Source organism: Nelumbo nucifera, chromosome 1 (genome assembly GCF_055504915.1).
Source record: "Nelumbo nucifera cultivar China Antique chromosome 1, China Antique-T2T, whole genome shotgun sequence".
NCBI classification, from domain to species: domain Eukaryota; kingdom Viridiplantae; phylum Streptophyta; class Magnoliopsida; order Proteales; family Nelumbonaceae; genus Nelumbo; species Nelumbo nucifera.
The window spans coordinates 200,849,554-200,867,389 of NC_142649.1; the positions used below are offsets into that span (position 1 = coordinate 200,849,554).

The 17,836-nt window shown below is 42.5% G+C and overlaps 1 protein-coding gene across 1 annotated transcript; it reads left to right on the forward strand.

Moving 5' to 3' along the window:
* Positions 1 to 75: 75 nt before the first annotated feature.
* Positions 76 to 7,782, forward strand: LOC104610466 (phosphatidylglycerophosphate phosphatase PTPMT2). Its single transcript, XM_010277090.3, has 6 exons — positions 76 to 997; positions 2,043 to 2,165; positions 2,890 to 2,983; positions 5,971 to 6,053; positions 6,138 to 6,227; positions 7,071 to 7,782. The coding sequence occupies exons 1-6, from the start codon at positions 791 to 793 to the stop codon at positions 7,455 to 7,457; spliced, it is 984 nt and encodes a 327-aa protein (XP_010275392.1). The 5' UTR covers positions 76 to 790; the 3' UTR covers positions 7,458 to 7,782.
* The last annotated feature ends 10,054 nt before the right edge of the window (positions 7,783 to 17,836 follow it).

Consider the following 17,836-nt stretch of genomic DNA (forward strand, 5'->3'; position numbering starts at 1 on the left):
GGTGTTTTTCGACCCCACGTTCTTTCCGTTTCTTTTACTTGCCTCTTTAGTCTTTACTGTTATTGTTAATTAAATATTATTTAATTTGTTTGTTTGATGAGAGAGAGAGAGAGAGAGAGATGTTAGTTGTTGCCTTGCCTTGTTGCTTTGTTGGTGGGGGTTGTTCTTTCGATTTCCAGGGTTTGTTGAGAGAAGGAGCAAGAAAACTAGGGTTTTTTTAAGGCCTTTCTAGGGTTCGATTCGATCGAGAGGGGGACAGATAAGGAATCGCTTGCGGAGGAGGAATCGTCTTTATTCGTCTCCGCGTGGATTTTCCGGTTTGATCGAGGTAGATCCGGTGGAATCCGGTTTAGAATATGTTCGTTTTTCGGTTCGATCTGTCTCTGAGGAATCATTTTAGTTCGAATTCTCTTCGAAATTCCATTGTCAAATCGTTGATTCTATCGTGTTCCCGCTTTCTTTGGGAGGACAATAGAGTTTCTTGGGTTTTTTCGCTTTGATTTCTCGGGATTATTGTTCAGCTGCTGAGGGATTCAGCGTTGTTTGGTATATATTAGGACACAAATTAAAGGGGACAGAAATTACGGTTTTTAAGAAAAGGAGGGGGACTTTTTGTGATTTTCTTTGTATATATTTGTAAGATTAAATATCTGGAGATTATTGTTTCCCGTATAGATGTTTTCAGAAGTTTGATCCATCGGATTTACGTTCCGGTGACAGCCGCTGAGGCCATTTGTGTTTCGTAAAGGGGGTGATTTGACTTTATTCGCCTGTGGATTCGATCGGAGGCATGTATATCGAAGAATTGAAGGAAGGGGGGTTGGAAAGTGGAGAGGAGTTAGTTTCTGATGTTTGCCGTAACGGAATTTCTGTATCAAGTGCAAAAAGGGCTCTGATTGGAGCCGGGGCTCGTATTCTTTTCTACCCAACTCTTCTGTATAATGTTGTCCGAAATAAGATTCAGTCCGAGTTTCGATGGTGGGATAGAGTCGACGAGGTACATTTTACATCTATGTATTCTCTCATCCATCTTATTGTTTCAGTTGGTTTCTTTCTTGCATGTGCAGGAGGGATTCGATCCTTCCTGGTTGGCACCTTGCAACGATCCCTCCTGGTTCCATAACCCCCCTACCCCGGTGCAGGAGGGATTCGATCCCAAGTCTCCGCTACGACCAGCAGGAGACCTTACGGTCCTTACCAACCAGCTGGTTGGCACCTTGCAACGATGATTGAGAAGTTATGAGACTGAACGTTTTTTGCTTATTAATATGGTGAAAAACTTGATTAAACCAATTTATGCCTTTTTTTTCTGATGGAAAATGCAATTCTTATCTGGCTCATATCAAGGATCTTATTAATAGTTACATGATGTGTTTTCTTTTAGGTGTGGTTGTTTGTGTTTCATTCCTTTTTCTTCTTTTTTTTTTGGGCGTTGGGGGTTGAGGATAAGCCACAAAGCGGTATAGCTATCAAAACTCCTATTGGTGATAGCATGCCTTAATTGTCTAAGGGCAAATATCTGTGATTTGTACATGGCCGTTTTTTATTGGTATATGTGGGAAAAGAATATATTCATAATGGACATGGACCATTTTGGAAGGATGAAGTTACTTGTGGATTAACAGGTGGGTGTTGTCATTTTGTTTTAAACTTCTTATTTTTCTCAAGCTTGTTACCAATAATGAAATGATGAAACTAAGAAGAAAAATAATTGCAATTGTATATGATGTCATGCCCTCTTAAATCCATCTACCAATTAAGAATGCAGCAGTTCTGTAGACTCTGCTTAGTGTGACACATCCAGCCAGTACACCTTGAGTAGATGGTGCTTCATCCTAATTTTCCAGATATTCAATGTGATTGTAAATATCTTGACTTGTATGCAGTTCAGACATCGTAATTGTGACTGAATTATGTGACATTCATTGATATCTCATAGCAAATGCTGGATTTATGAATCATGTGTTCTGTGCACAAGAAAGATTTTTGATTTTGTAGGACTATGTATTTTCTAAATAGGTTATTAATACGTCTGTCATCAGTTTGTATTGTTAGGTGCTGTTCCATTTCCTACTGATGTTCCACACTTGAAACAACTTGGTGTTCGTGGAGTGATAACACTAAATGAGCCATATGAGACTTTGGTTCCCACTTCTTTATATCATGTAAGTATTTGTGACCGTTAGTTTTTTAGACTTTATTTGTAGTTTGGTACTTGCATTTTTTTTTCTGAAAAGATGTAGACTTAATATTTAAATGAATATTACCATTTATTTCTTTTCCCTAAGGTTGCACTTGTTTAGATGCTAAAATGGCAGAAAGTTTAGTTTGTGATGTAAAAGGATCGAAAACATGGTTGAAAGGTTTCAAGCAAAAAACAATGAAACAAATGGAGTCTCAAACAAAAACTTCATTTATTGTCAGTGCACACGACATACAATCTAAAGTTTTTACTTTTATGAGAATTTGAAGTTTCAAAATTAATTTTTGGAGTTTCAGTGAATTTGGAAATGTGTATCATTATGGTCCTAACTCATGTAGAGATTACTTATTCAGCATTTGCCAACTGAATCGTCATCCATTTTTCAGTTAACCAGTTAACCTTTTTTGTTTATTTTGAACTATTATGTCTAAGATTTTAGCTTCATTTTCTTTGCTGATCAAAAAAAGAAAAAATACTTTAGCTTCATTTTGACTGAATCTACTATCTTCCAAACTTATTTGGTTAGCATTTGTAGGATGATGTTTTACTAGACTGAGTAGTAGGATGCTGAGCTCAGTAGTGGTTATTGCTGAGGAATCTTAGCCTAAATTTGTATTCTTTTCTCCCTTTTTGCATTGTTCATAAATTTAATTTGTGTATTTGGTTATAATCTGCTATTTATGTAGGCACATGGTATTGAACATTTGGTGATTCCCACAAGAGATTACTTATTTGCTCCATCATTTGGAGACATATGCAAAGCTGTAGACTTTATACATAGTAAGTGTCTTTTCAATTTGCCTCTCTGTCCTGAAGCATCATAAAATGCATGTCTGGTCATTTTGTCATTTTAATGGTTAAACCAGATTATAGTCGTGTGATTATGATGAGTTTGGTATGATCCATGTCATGGCAGCTAGGATTAATCTAATTGTGGATCATGATCCTTGAACCATGGGATGTAGTAAGTTATGAGGGCCCTAGAAGCCCAGACCAATTTATGGGCCTACCCCCCTCCATGCTCATGATTGTGCCCTGCTGAAAGTATTGCTTCTAAAGTATTTTCAGACCAATTGAAATTCAAAGAATTTTCTATCATCCAAATAGACCACAAATGATACCAAATTAACTGTAGTTTTGATTGTATAGCCACCAAATTTTCTTTAACGATAGATCCTACAATTGTCATTTTTCTTCTCTTAGGGTAGAATTGGACCAATCTTTGTTCCAAGTACTATAGAATACAGTATGAGATATTGAGAGGCTAAACATTCCTTAAGGAAGAGAAATCATCTTCTTTCTTGATTTTATAGCTTTTAAACAGTCTATAATCAAGTGTCATGCAAAGCATTAGTTGTCAAGGCCTGCCTAGGCATCGTCAACTAGGCAACTGGACACCTTTGGATTGGTGGCTCGCCTAAACGCCCTGTTTATACCAACTAGTCTCACCTAGGTCACTAAAATGACAAGGTGGGCACCTTATTACAATATAGCATTCATATCAGGGTCATTTATGTAGACACTAGTTTCATGTATTTAATAAAAGCTACCTTCTATTTTGAGTATTACTAAAACACTCCCTATGGTTTGCATATGCTTTACTTAATTGACCTTCCATCAAGAAACATATGTATTTCCATCTGGGAGTGGTCACATGACCCCTTAAGGCATGCCAAAAATATGAAGGGGCATTGCTCCAAGGTTTTTATTCCAAAAAATGGCTCTAATAATTCTCTTATCAACCTTCAGAAAACAAATAAACCCTCTCCCCACATTGGAGAAGGGGTGGGCTACATGTGATATGAGAACTTTTTAGGGGTAATTTTGGAATAAAACCTTAGGTCCATGCCCTTTCACATTTTCCTCTCACTGTAAGAGAATAAGTGGTCAAGTGGCCATTCTTAAATGGAAATACAGAAGGTTCCCTATGGAAGGTTGAATAAGTGAAGTTATTGCAAGCTATAGGGGGTGTCTAAGTAAACGGCCCTTCATATTATTACATATTACCAATATGTATTTTACTAATTCTATTATATACCATGCATATCATTTATACTTTTCTTTAGAATTTTACTATTGAAATTTAAAAGATCCAAAGGGTTGAGAGGAGAAAAGGAAAAGGGAATAGAAATATAATGAAGCTTTTTTTTTCTTTGTATTTTCTACTCACTCTGCCTCTCTCTCTCTCTCTCTCTCTTACATTAAACAGAACCACAGCTCCACTCTTGTTCTTTTTCTCTTTTACATATTCTCTTTCTTAAATTTAATCATATAAAGTTATAACCTTCTTTAGTTGTTAATTTGGTATTGAATTGCTCTATTAAATAATAATATTAGTATCATTTTTGTAAGTACTTAAAGTAATACAATTAAAATGCTGTCATCCTAGATATGTTCATTTGCCATGTTTTAAAAGGAAATTTAATGTTATTAATAAGAACATTGTTTATTTTCCAATTAATATTCACTCTGAATTGTATATAAAACTAGAGAACCAGGAAAAACTTAATACTCTGAATTGTATAGTCAGAGTATATTCACTCTTAACTTTTTACAAATTCGTATTGCCTAGGCTGGTGCCTAGTCACCTAGGCACCCCATTGTTGCCTAAGTTCGCCTAGGTGCCTTAACAACTATGCAAAGCACTTGCACCAGGATGGGGTTCTGTTGCAGTCACACATGGCAAAATATATGTTTCATATTGTTATTTTGATGCTAGCCTGATGATTTTTTTTTTTGTGTTAAAATGCTACAAGAAATATTTAATTTTCTTCCTGCATTCCAAGAAATATGTTCTTTTAAGGTATGAGATGTAACTTGCAGCTTGGGGATGAATTCAGCTACTCATACTTTTCAAGGCGCCTTGTCATCTAGTTGCCTAGGTGATGGATTCTTTTAAGTAAAAAACATATATCCTAGGGTAGTTCCCTAGGTTCCATAAACATATTTCCTTAATAATTATCTACAATTTTCATAAGTATAAACTTCATATTAAGGTATAGAAAATCAACATATTCCAACATATTCATGAAAAGAAAAACAGAAAGAAAAGGAAAATTAAGAATATAGGGGCTGAATCCTTATTATTTTTGTTATAGGAAAAGAATAAAAGAAAAGGTGGAAGAAGAAGAAGCCCGGCAGCCCGCAATTTGGTCTTTTCCTGTTTGGTTGGGAAAAGATCTAGCTGCTGAAAGCCGCAGCCCTGAAAAGATGTGGGAAGCCCATTTTGGGCTATTTTCGGGAAGCTCCAAATGGAGCTTTTCGCCTTTTTTCAACTCGTCTTCGTGTAGAAAGACACGCCTTAACCAAACGGTCTTCAAGCTGCTAAGATCTTGATGCAAAAACTCAAATCGTCTTTTGACTGTTAGAGCTTCCAGAAGATCTTTCAAAAAAGACTTGCCAAACGGCCCCTAAGAAAATAATAAAAAAATTAATTTATAAACACACAAAATGAATATTTGAGTTTAATAATGTCTATTTTATAATTATAACCTCAAAAAATTAAGAATACAAAAGTATACACACTATTCAAAACTGCTTGGCAATTAGGCGAGGCGAGCCTCCAAGGGTGCCTAGGTGTCGCCTTGACAACTATGCACCTACCTTTTTGTCCCTGTCTTTATTTTTTATATGATATTATATATTTTCTCTTTCTAATGTGGTTTATTTATTTACTTTTTGCACTATTTTTTTTTTTTGAATAAGGAATGAAGTGCTCTCTCTTCCACCTGTTGTAGTAATTTGATTTCTTTCCTGTCCTCGTGAAGAGAATGCATCTTCTGGGAAAACAACGTATGTTCACTGTAAAGCTGGTCGGGGACGAAGTACAACCATTGTTCTCTGTTATTTGGTGAGTGCTATACTGGATAATCTACACAATTGCTTAGCTGATTTTTTTTTCATAAGTTGTTCATCTTCTTTATTTATTACACAGGTTGAACACAAACAAATGAGTCCTGATACTGCATACGAGTATGTAAGATCAATTAGGCAAAGGGTGCTTTTAGCATCTTCCCAGTGGCAGGTATTGACATTTAATTTTCATTAGTTATAGCTTTATTTCTTATCAGTCTTCTATATGAAATTGAATATTCTGGAAATTATAGTTGTCAAGGGGCCCATGGAGGGTTGCCTTGCTTGAGTGCTTAGCTATTTTGTATATTGTGCTATAAAATATTTTTATATTTATTTTTTGAATTATAACACTAAATTATTTGTTTTGATGGTTTATATATTAATTTCTTTTTGTCATGTTCTTTTTTGTTAAGGATCAATGAACACACATGATGGTGTATCTGTCTTGTACCCTTAAAAATGTCCAGTGTGAACTGATAAGCAGGGAATGACTTGAAATTTTGTCCAATCAAAACTTCTTCTTCTTCTTCAATCATTTATTTTCTTCTTTTCCTAAGACAAAAAACAGACATCTGAAACTTCTTTTCTTCTTTTTCTTCTAATATGTTGATTTTTTATGTTTTAATATTCAGTTTATACTTTTATTCATAAAAAAAGATTCAGTTTATACTTTTTATGAAGATTAGTGATAATTACCAGTGAAAGATGATTGCTGGTTGTTGTTGGAACCCAGGGAACTAACCTAGGATTTAGGTCTTTTATGCCCCCCTTGTCACCTTCACTTGGCACCTTGAAAACTATGCTGGATATTTGAAGAAAGTCGTACTGAAAAGGCACAGTACATGAAAACTGATAACCAATCAACTGTTATTCCATTCAATTTCATTCAGGTTTCTGATTGGTTAAAGTTTTTCAGGTACCATACTTTTCTGTCATGGAAATTGAATAATCAATTATTCCATACTAGAAAATTTGTCTTAGTCCGCTCTTATTTGAGATAATGAAAATGCAGGCTGTTCAAGAATACTACCATCAAAAAGTGAAAAGGACTGCAGTATCCAGCTTCTGGTTGCGTAGTCCAATTGTGAAAACTTCCACTCATCCCCGGGACATAATGGCATTTGATGATGGATCTGTGGTGGTGGTAACAAAAGCAGATCTTGATGGGTATGATGAGAGCAATGGATCGAATGTTGTGGGCAATGAGATATGGGCAGAATTGAGCCTGGTGTACAGGGTTCAGTTTGCTAGTCAGGCAGCTCTGGCTAGGCTTTCCTGTCTATGGCTGCGGTGCCATGCCCGTCAGAAGATATCGGGGGAGAAGCTTGGCAGGGAGAGCAGCTATTCTGTGGGGGCAGACCAGATGGGGGGACTCGATGTAGACATTCATGTCTATTAAGAGGTCTTGGTGATGTAATTGTAAAGAGTGTTATAAAATGCCTTTTTCTCCTTTTTTTTTTTTTTTCTTGTATTCCCGTTCATGTTTTGTAAGACGGGCGATAATAAGAAAGTCTTTTCCTTTTTTTTTTTTTTCGCGTTTCCTAAAATCAAGTAAATGTATTTGGGCATTCACTCACCGAGGGGCTGTGAATCCTTTTTTTTTTCTTTGTTTTCCTGCTTCGGGTTGAGCTCTTTCATTCTGTCGTAATGAAAGGAAAGAATTCGAGCAGTGTATCATGTACAGAAAATTAGATGAAGTTTCATAAAGGATCTAACCTTGTCAACTCTCTCTTGAGCCATCCATAAAGGTGACTGAAAAAGACTGGCAAAATGTGCTTGTTATTTTTTTCGAAAACAAAACCATGTACACGTTGGCAAACACTGCTTAAACCATGACACCGCCTGTTTCTTTGAACATTTCTAGCCAATACTGTTAATTGACCCATTGCCTTCAGTTCTTGCCATCTTGCATCAAGCCATCAACATTATAACATCATGGCTGAGATATGAATGTGTTTTAGTCATTTTCTAATGACAACGAAAAACAGAAAGTAAAGAAAATCATAATTGTTATCCAATATTCAAAGTATTAATATCATGTAGTATTAGAACGGCAAATTTAAGTTATACCAGGATATGCTGCTTTTCACATCATGACATACATAGCTTATGATGTTATAGAATTCGATCCAATCAATTTGCAGCCCTATTAATCATTTGGAAACCATCACACAGAAGAGTGATGGGTTCCAATCTTTCATATTGTTATTGATGATGGTGATCTAACGCTCCTTGCTAGTAGACGGATTAGATGTCGGGCAGATGAATTTGCTTGGTCGAGTTGGAAAAAACAGTGTCAAAGTGCTTGGGTTGCTAGTAGACTAACCGCTGCAACTCGTGAGTTCCACGAAGTGCGTCCGAGATCTCCGACTTGTTTAATTTGGAGGTGGTTTCACGCTTAGAGATGGACTCTGTGTAAGTTAGGGGTGATTCGGGCCTGAAGCGGGTGGGGTGGTAGTTAGATCCGTCAATGTGGCATCATGGTCCCAGGGAAGTTGGAGGTGATAGCTCATTCGAGGAGGAGGTCGCCCGTTGCGTCACACAGGCCGGTAGCTAAATCTTTACTAGGTCGGTGGAGGCAGGTCCCTCTTACGACGACATGACATCATCCGATCTATCTATAGTTCACCCTATCGAGGTGGGGCCAAGGAGTCCACGACAGATGCAAGGTGTTTGTTGTGCTCTTAGAGTCTGCTTACATGACGTTGAGTTGCCATTTGGCGATTTTGTACAATCACATGTCATAATGTCACTAGAGGGCCAAATTATTCATCATCAATTATTATTTGACTATTTCCTCATATTGCAGCCTTAATTGGTTCAATTAGGCTTCTTATCTAGATGAACCCATCTATTTCTGCCACGTTGAAAAAATCATGTGACTGTTTCCTCATATTGACCAATAAGATCAAAGGGTGGTTTGCATCAGAATGAGGAGGAGGCTTAACCTTGTTGCCCTTTCTAACCTTTGATTTGGGGGATCATGATGGGTTGTCGAAGCCCTCAAAATTAATGCTAGTCCCACAATATAATTTTTGTAGTAATAGTGGTACTAGATCGAATCCCACAGGGAACTAGGGAATAATTTCTTGGCCGAATGCGCAATATAATAGAGTGGGAAAATTAAATAAATAAAATTTCTAAAAGAACAAGAAAGCAATAGCAATATCAAACAAGAGAAATCAGTCTTACCGAATTCTGATTCAAGGGTTCGGATTAATCAATTGGTCATCGATCATAGGTAAACTTTGGCAGTTTTGCAATTCAAGCATTTAACCTTAGATTTATTAGGATAGCCATAATAAACCTTGTGTTTTCCTAACAACTGACCAAACCCAGCATTCGATCAACACTTATCACTAATCGACTGGGTACGATAGCGATCCATATTAACTAGTGATAGCATTAAACTTTGTGAAAACAGTTAAACCAAAATAACAATAATTGAGATAGCTGCAATTATCGAATCTTGTTCTATTGATTCCCTTTAGGTTAAAACATGTCAATACATTGGTCAAAGGCTGTCATGAACAATTGACCCGGAAAGATATTAATCTAATTGCTAGTTGTACCACTATTCGTGACAATTATGGATCACCGAACCATGGATAGCAGTAGGAAAATCAACATTAATTAATTTGTTAGACTAATTAACATTAACATCCATAGAGAATAAGCACAAGAATCAACGAATACTTGAATTAAAAAGCAAGAACTTGAATTAAATACAGAACCTCACGATGACACAATCGAACCTCCCCCCTTGAACCAGAACAGAAAAACTTAGCTGCTCATGATTTTCGAATCCTCTAGGCTTTGCTTCTCAGAGGGCCGAACTGATATTTCTTGATTGAGTTGCTTGATGCTTGATTGATTAAGTGATGATTGAGGCTAGTCCGCCCCCCCCCCCCCCCTCCCTATATAGCTGAGGGAGAGGACTGTTTTCCAACTCCTTTTAGGAGATTAACCTCAATTAAGAAAGTCTTGATTTGTTTTGAAAGTGAGAATGGGGTTGGGGTTCTAGGGTGAGTGCATTTTATGCTCCATCTCACATTAGTTACGAAAATATTATTATTATTATTAATTATTATTATTATTATTATTATTATTATTATTATTATTATTATTATTATTATTTTTAGGCATAGTAGAATCACAAGGGCATCACCATTCTGATCCATGAACTCATTAACGTGGTCTCAACATGTCTAACATAGCAAGTTCTAGAATAATCAGGCTGTGTTTGACAGTCATTTAGGTGAAAATTAAGCACACACTCGTGAGGGTTAAATTTGTATGCATCTTGCCTATTGATCATTTAAAATAGCCAAAAATTTCAATTATTCATGCTTGCATCCTATCCTGTCTATACAACCTAAGCACATAATTTCTAATAGTTTGAAATCATTCAAGGATAAGTTTCTAGGGAGCAGAAACTTCAAAAGGCAAGGTTAAGAAGTGATGAATGAAGCATGCTAGAGTTACCCCAGAAATTATGAGTTTCCCCTAATCCCCCCACACTTAAGGTATACATTGTCCCCAATGTATATGATTATGCATACGATAGAAGGATTTAAGGGAACTTCCCTGAACGCCTTATTGTGATTCTTCAAATGTGAAATCAGCTGCTAAACACGACCATGTTCCTAAAATTGAATACAATAACTGAAAAAAAATAACCACACACAGTGGGTTGCCTCCCACAAGCGCAATTGTTTAATGTCGTTATGCTCGATGTCCTCCTTTGCTTCCTTAATTCGATGAATAATGAGGAAGGTCCAATGAGATGTCTACCATAGAGGAGACATTTGCATCCTCATGGAACAACTTCAATCGATGCCCATTCACCTTAAAAACCTTGTCTGTCTCGAGACTTTTGATCTCTACTGCACCATAAGGAAATACGTTAGTAACAACGAATGGGCCCATCCACCTGGAATGCAACTTACCTGGCATGAGTTGGAGTTGAGAATTGTATAATAAAACCTTTTGTCCAATTATAAATTGTTTTCTTAAAAGCAAATTATCATGGAACAATTTGGTCTTCTCTTTGTAGATTCTCGAATTCTCATATGCTTCTAACCGCAACTCCTCCAATTCTTGCAATTGGAGCTTTCTTGCCTTGCCAGCTTCTTCCATGTCCATATTGCAGTGTTTGATTGCCCAATAGGCCTTATGCTCGATTTCGACTGGTATGTGACAAGATTTGCCAAAAATTAACCTATAAGGAGACATCCCTATTGGTGTTTTGTATGCGGTTCGGTATGCCCAAAGTGTGTCATCTAGACGTAGGCTCCAATCCTTTCTACCTGGTGATGGAGCGCAATCCGGTCGGTCCTAGCTGTCAACGATCTTGCCTCTGACTGGAGCAAAAGGTGCCTGGAACGGGGAAGAAAGCGAGTAGTCTCTGGGGAGGAACCCGGTGAGAGTGCTCCGAAGCTCAAGTTATTTTCTCAAAGGCAAGATAAAAAACCAGATGGCGCAAAGTTATCACGTACCTTTCTTCTTGGGGGGAAGAGGGCCTTTTATAACCACTTCGCGCACTCACTCCCAAGCTCCTGTCAGGTCGGGTATCATTACCTCTGCACTTCTGCCAATTCGGGTGTCATCACCTCTGCTGGGGCAGACAACCGCCACTACTCTCTTTGTTGGAGCCGTCTCTGTAACTGTAGGTGGCCGTTGAAGTGCGGCTGTCAAGCATCAAATCCTAAGTCAGTCAGGTGCGCCGCTTCAGGATACGGACTCCTTTGATGTCAGGTACGGTTGTTCAGTTCGGCAGCCTGGAGACGAAGTGCCGGAGTGGTGTGTGAGGTGAAGTCTTGAGTTCGGATAGAAGTGTGACCCGAACTGCCCTGGGGTGGGCCAGTTCGGGTGGTTGCCCTTTGCACTCCTTGTAAGGCTCGGGGTCAAAGGGAGAGTTCGGGCTCCTTTTGGGGGTTGCTTCCACGTGTTGGGTGGCCAAGAGGTCGGGCCAAATCTTCCTCCATCAATTGCCCCCCACTCCTCGCGCTAAGGGTCTTGCCCTAGCATGGGGAGTTCGCGAGGTGACGGGTGTATTTGACCCGTACTTCAAACCGGTTGACTGATGGCGCGAAGTGTGCGTGTGTCAGGAGATTTCCGGATTCCTCGAGCGCCAAAAAATCAGAAAAATGCGCCAATCCGTCATTAAATGCTGGGAGATGTGACGGCTGGCGTTATTTCAAAGGAAAAAGTACGAATACACATGATGCAGAATTCTGAATTCCAGCCACCCTTACGACTAGCCCTCTTCCCCCCTATAAACCACATCCTGCCCATGAATTTGGCATCAATTCACGGTCAGGATGCATTGCCCCTATACTTCGTGGCTAGTAAATTCTGAGCTGGGCTGATCGGTACTTCTCCTTATTTCAAATTCAAAAAAAACGCGCCACTGTTGCCTTCAATGCTGGGAGACGTGACGGCGGACGTTATTTCAAATTTGAAAAATGCGCCACTGCTGCCTTCAATGTTGGGAGACGTGCGCCAACACTGCTTCAGTTTCCAAAGACGTGCAGCCAGTCACGTCTCGGTCTTAGGAGGCATGCGGTCAGATTGATCGTGGGCCGTTGGATTTGCCTCGATCAGAGCCGTCGGTTTTCGGTCACTGTGGGTATAAATAGTGGGGGACCCCCAGTCGCTTTCCATCGTCGTTCTCCTGCGTTCGCTTCTTGAGCTCGCGTCAACCTTCCGTAGTCCGTTAGCTTTTTCCGGGTGAGTCAGTACTTTCTTCCTGGTTTTCCTTTCCTCCTGATATTTAGCTCGGACAGCTTCTTGAGGGGGTCAGATGCAGGTTCCACGAACCGAGCTGCATCCCCCGACAACCTTAGTGAGCCCGAGGTAGAGCTCAAGGGAGAGCTCGAGGAAGAGTTCAAACCCGTAGGCCGAGTCACCTCGGATAGTTTGGTGTCCTCCCCCCGTCGAGGTTGGACGTTAGACAAGTTCGGGCCCTCAACCATGATGCCTGAGGGGCTTTACTCCCTTATCACCCAGTTCAACCTGCTCGGGGAGTATACTTACTTTATACCCTCGGGTGACTTCCCTTGGGAACACGGTCCTGACGAGATCGTGATATTCCGGGAGCAACTCATCACCGGGCTGTGCCTACCTTTCCATCCTCTTATCGTCGAGGTTATGAACCACTTCGACGTCACCGTCGGTCAGCTCCACCCGAATTCTATCCACAATTTGGTTGGGACTATCTCCCTCTTTTGTGAACACATTTTGCCTTTAGACTTGGAGATCTTCTCTTCTATTCTCATGCTTAAGAAGCAAGTGGGTCCCCTTCTCGGGCGTAGGCGGGCGTACTACCTGTCTCCTCGCCCGGGGTTCAAGTTTTTACACGATCTACCTAACAAGGTCTCGGTGTGGAAACGGGACTTCTTCGGGGTACGAAGTCAACGAGGTGGCCGTTCCAAATCGGGTGGGGGTTGGCTGCCCCTGACCCCAGTGTTACGCTAGATAGGGAGACGACGATGGGCCTCCGGGACTGGGCCCGGCTCAGTCCCACCATTATCTGACGGAGGCCAAGCTCATCCAGGCCGACCTGAGTTCGGGTAGGTTCCTTGTTCAAAGGCTTGCCGTTTGCTTTGCTTTCCATTCTTTCGTTTTCCTGATGCCGAGCTCTTTTTGCAGGTGTGATGGACGCAGAAAAGACACGCGGTGGGAACCTGTTTCATGCCATGAAGAGGAGGAAGCGAGTTGCCAAACGGACTCGTGCCGAACTACCCCGAGATGCGAAGCCTGAGGTACCGAGCTCTCCGCCAATAGCTCCGTCCAGGGAGCCCGAGATGGTCCCTCTAGTACAAGAAGCGGCAGAGGCCCCTTACGCCGAGGCTGCTTATACCCGGGCTGGGCCTTCAGGATCGGGAGGCCAAGGCGAGTTCAGGAGCGTGCTGTCGCCGAACCACGCTCTTCAAAAAAGTAGGGAGGCCGTTTACCCTAAGGAGGTCGCGGCGTGGGCCGATCTTCCTTTGAACCATGTAGCCGAGCATGCTGCCTCTTATGCCATGGTGGTAAGTCAGCAACTTCTTGTCGGGCTCCTCGTTATTACCTTTCTCGCTATTACTCTTTTTAACTTTGTCGTTATTTTTCCTTTTGGTAGGTGAACTCCTCCATTCATGCTTTAGCGGCCCAAGCAGAAAGGAGCTTGAGGCGGGCATGAACTGCCGAAGAGGCTTGCCGCGCTGCCGAAGCGGCTTCTCGCGCTGCAAAGGCCAGGCTGGTGAGGTCTCAGAGAGAGACCGAGGCCATGGGAGTGGTGGTGAAGCACATGGCGGACCTGAGGCTGGACTTGCAGCATCAAGTCGAATACCTTTAGGAGGATATTAGGGAGAGGATTGGGATCTTTTCTCAGGGCATCGAGGATGCCAAGAAGAAGGTCGTCGATGCCTGATGGTGGGCTCGTACAGAAGGGGTTTTAAACTGAGCCGGTGGATGATCAGGAACATGTACCCCGAGCTCGACATCAGCGCCACAACTACTTCGCGCATTACTCAAGAGATGGCCAACGCGGCTGATGGTTAACCGGATTCTGAGGATGAGGCAGGGCCTTTGGGTATCATTGAAGTGCCTTCCGAGGGCGAGGAAGATGAACCTCCGGGCCTGTGAGCTTGCTTCTGTTTTTTTTTTTTTTGGAATGTACACAGAGTATTCTGCAAAAAAAATGTCTATTTGGTTAAGTGTTGTCTTCTCCTTCTTTGCCAAACTGATTACATTGTTCTGTCGAGAACCATACTCGTGTGGCCGCTTTCGGCGTCAACACTAGCCCCCGATGATGAGATACCGAGGTCCTTATCAGCTCGCTGTTAACACTTTTCCTCGTCAGCTTGGTGCTAGCATTGCCTTTGCTTGCCCACGCCGAGGCCCTTGGTAGCGACTTAATCCACCTTGCTCGGTGATTTATAGGTAGTATCGTCTCAAGTTAACAACGTTCCATGCTCGGGGTACTTGTTTGCCCTCTAAGGTTTCGAGCTCGTATGCTCCCCCGAGCGCTCTCTTTACTCGGTAGGGCCCTTCCCAATTCGGTCCAAGTTTGCCAACGCCGGGCTCGGGTGCCATGATCTTATGAAGAACCAGGTTGCTGACGCGGAAGTTTCGCTTTTTTACTCTGACATTGTAGTACCAAGCTACTCTTTGCTGGTAAGCTGCGGTCCAGATGTACGCGAGGTCTCTTACCTCGTCGAGTAGATCGAGGTTGGTACGTAGCTCGTCTCCGTTTGTCTGATCGTTGTATGCTTCTAGTCGCAGTGTAGGTACTTCGATCTCCGCCGGGATTAACGCTTCAGTGCCATAGGTGAGGTTAAACGGGGTCTCTCCCGTGGCGGTTTTTTCCGTAGTTCGGTGAGCCCAAAGAACACTTGGTAGCTCGTCCGCCCACAACCCTTTAGCTCGGTCTAGTCGCGCTTTCAGCCCGCGGAGGATAGCTCTGTTCATAACTTCTGCTTGTCCGTTTGCCTGCGGGTGCGCGACCGATGTGAAGTTCTGCCGAATCCCCATATCTTGGAACCATTCCTGAAATTTGATGTCCTCGAACTGCTTGCCATTGTCGGAGATCAGTACTCGAGGTAACCCGAAGCGACATACTATGCTCTTCCAAAAGAAGTTCTGTACGTTCCGAGCTGTGATTGTTGCGAGAGGTTTAGCTTCTACCCACTTTGTGAAGTAATCTACCGCCTCCACTAGGAACTTCCTCCCACCTGTTGCTGGCGGGAATGGCCCCAGGAGGTTGATGCCCCATTGCGCAAAGGGCCATGGACTAGTGAGATACTTGAGGTCGGCGGCAGGCTGATGGTGGATATTGGCATGCTTCTAACACTTGTCGCATTTTCTGATGAGCTCGATGGCCTCTGCCTTCATCGTTGGCCAGTAGTACCCTTGTCGAAGTGCCTTCTGGCCGAGGGCCCTACCCCCCAAGTGTCCGCCGCACAGACCTTCATGAGTGTCGCGGAGTACGAGCTCGGCTTCGGCAGGTCGCAAGCAACGCAGGTAGGGGAATGTGTAGGATCGTTGGTACAGCCGTTCATCTATTATTACATATTTGGCTACCCGGCGCTGCACCCTTCTGGCTGCATTGCGATCTGCAGGGAGAGTCCCGTCAAGCAAGAAGCTCGCGAGTGGGTCGATCCAGCTTGGCTCTGCTTCAAGGACGGGAGCGACCTCTTCTGCCCCCCCGAGAATGCTAGGCCGAGGTAAGTCATCTATGTACACAGTTCTCATGGCATTGTGACTGGTGCTGGCTAACCGGGACAGGGCGTCGGCCTCAGTGTTCTCTGACCTTGGGATTTGCTTGATGAAGTGTGACTGAAAGTTGAGCAGAGCCTTCTTTACCTTTGCCAAGTAGGCGATCATAGTTTGCTTGCGTGCTTCGTATTCACTCGTAACCTGGTTGACCACAAGCTGTGAATCACTGTAGATAACTATGTTTCGCTCTTACCTCTTGTGCTAGGGCCAACCCGACTATCAATGCCTTGTACTCTGCCTCATTGTTGGATGCCGCGAACTCAAAGCGTAGTGCGTATTCCAATTTCGTACCACCCGGGCCGCGTAGGACTATTCCAGTTCCGCTGCCCTGTTGGTTCGAGGAGCCATCTACGTGAAGGATCTAGGGCTCCTCATCCCAGTTCGCATTTGGCCTAACTAGGAGAGGTGCCATCATGGCTGCTACCTCACGCGGTTCGGACTCTATTGGCCTGGGAGCTCCGGGCTCACCCGAACTGGGGATCTCGGGCTCAACCGGCCTGGGGACTTTGGAGCTGAACGTGCACTCGGTGATGAAATCTACTAAGGCTTGGACCTTAATAGCAGTTCGTGGCTTATACTGGAGGTCGTACTCGCTGAGCTCGATGGCCCACTTCGTCAGCCGACCGAAAACCTCGGGCTTGAGTAAGACTTGCCTAAGAGGTTTGTTAGTCAAGACGACGACAGTGTGAGCCTGGAAATATGGGCGGAGTTTCCGAGCTGCAATTATCAGTGCATATGCCAACTTTTCTATCTGCGGGTATCTTGTCTCTACTCACTGCAAAATTTTACTAACATAATAGATGGGTCGTTGGACCCGATCTACTTCTTTTATTGGTACCGAACTGACCACCTTGTCGCTTGCCGAGAGGTACAATTCTAAGGCATCTTCCTCCTCGGGCCTGGTTAAGACCGGCACACTGGCGAGGTATTTCTTGAGCTCACTGAACGCGAGCTGGCAGTCTGGGGTCCATTCGAACCCTTTGCCTTTAATTGCCTTAAAGAAAGGCAGGCAGCGGTCTGCCGACTTGGACATAAAGCGGCCCAGGGCGGCTATGCGGCCATTTAGCCTCTGAACCTCTTTTACTTTTCGGGGTGGTCTCATGTCTAGGATGGCCTTTATTTTGTCCGGGTTGGCCTCAATACCACGCCGGTTGACGATGTACCCTAGGAACTTACCCGACGTGACGCCGAAGACCCACTTGTTTGGGTTTAGTTTCATGCTAAATTGACGCAGAATTTGGAAGACAGAGTGCAAGTCTTGTATTAATTCATGCGAAAACTGTGTCTTGACGACCATGTCGTCTACATAACATTCTATTTTCGTGCCAATTAAGGGCTGAAACAGCTTATTCACGAGTCTTTGGAAGGTCGCCCCAACATTTTTCAGTCCGAAGGGCATGACCTTGTAGCAGTACAGGCCGAACTCGGTTATGAAGGTGGTTTTATCATCGTCAGATTGGTCCATCCTAATTTGGTTGTAGCCCAAGTAGGCGTCCAAGAAGCTTAGCAAATCATGTC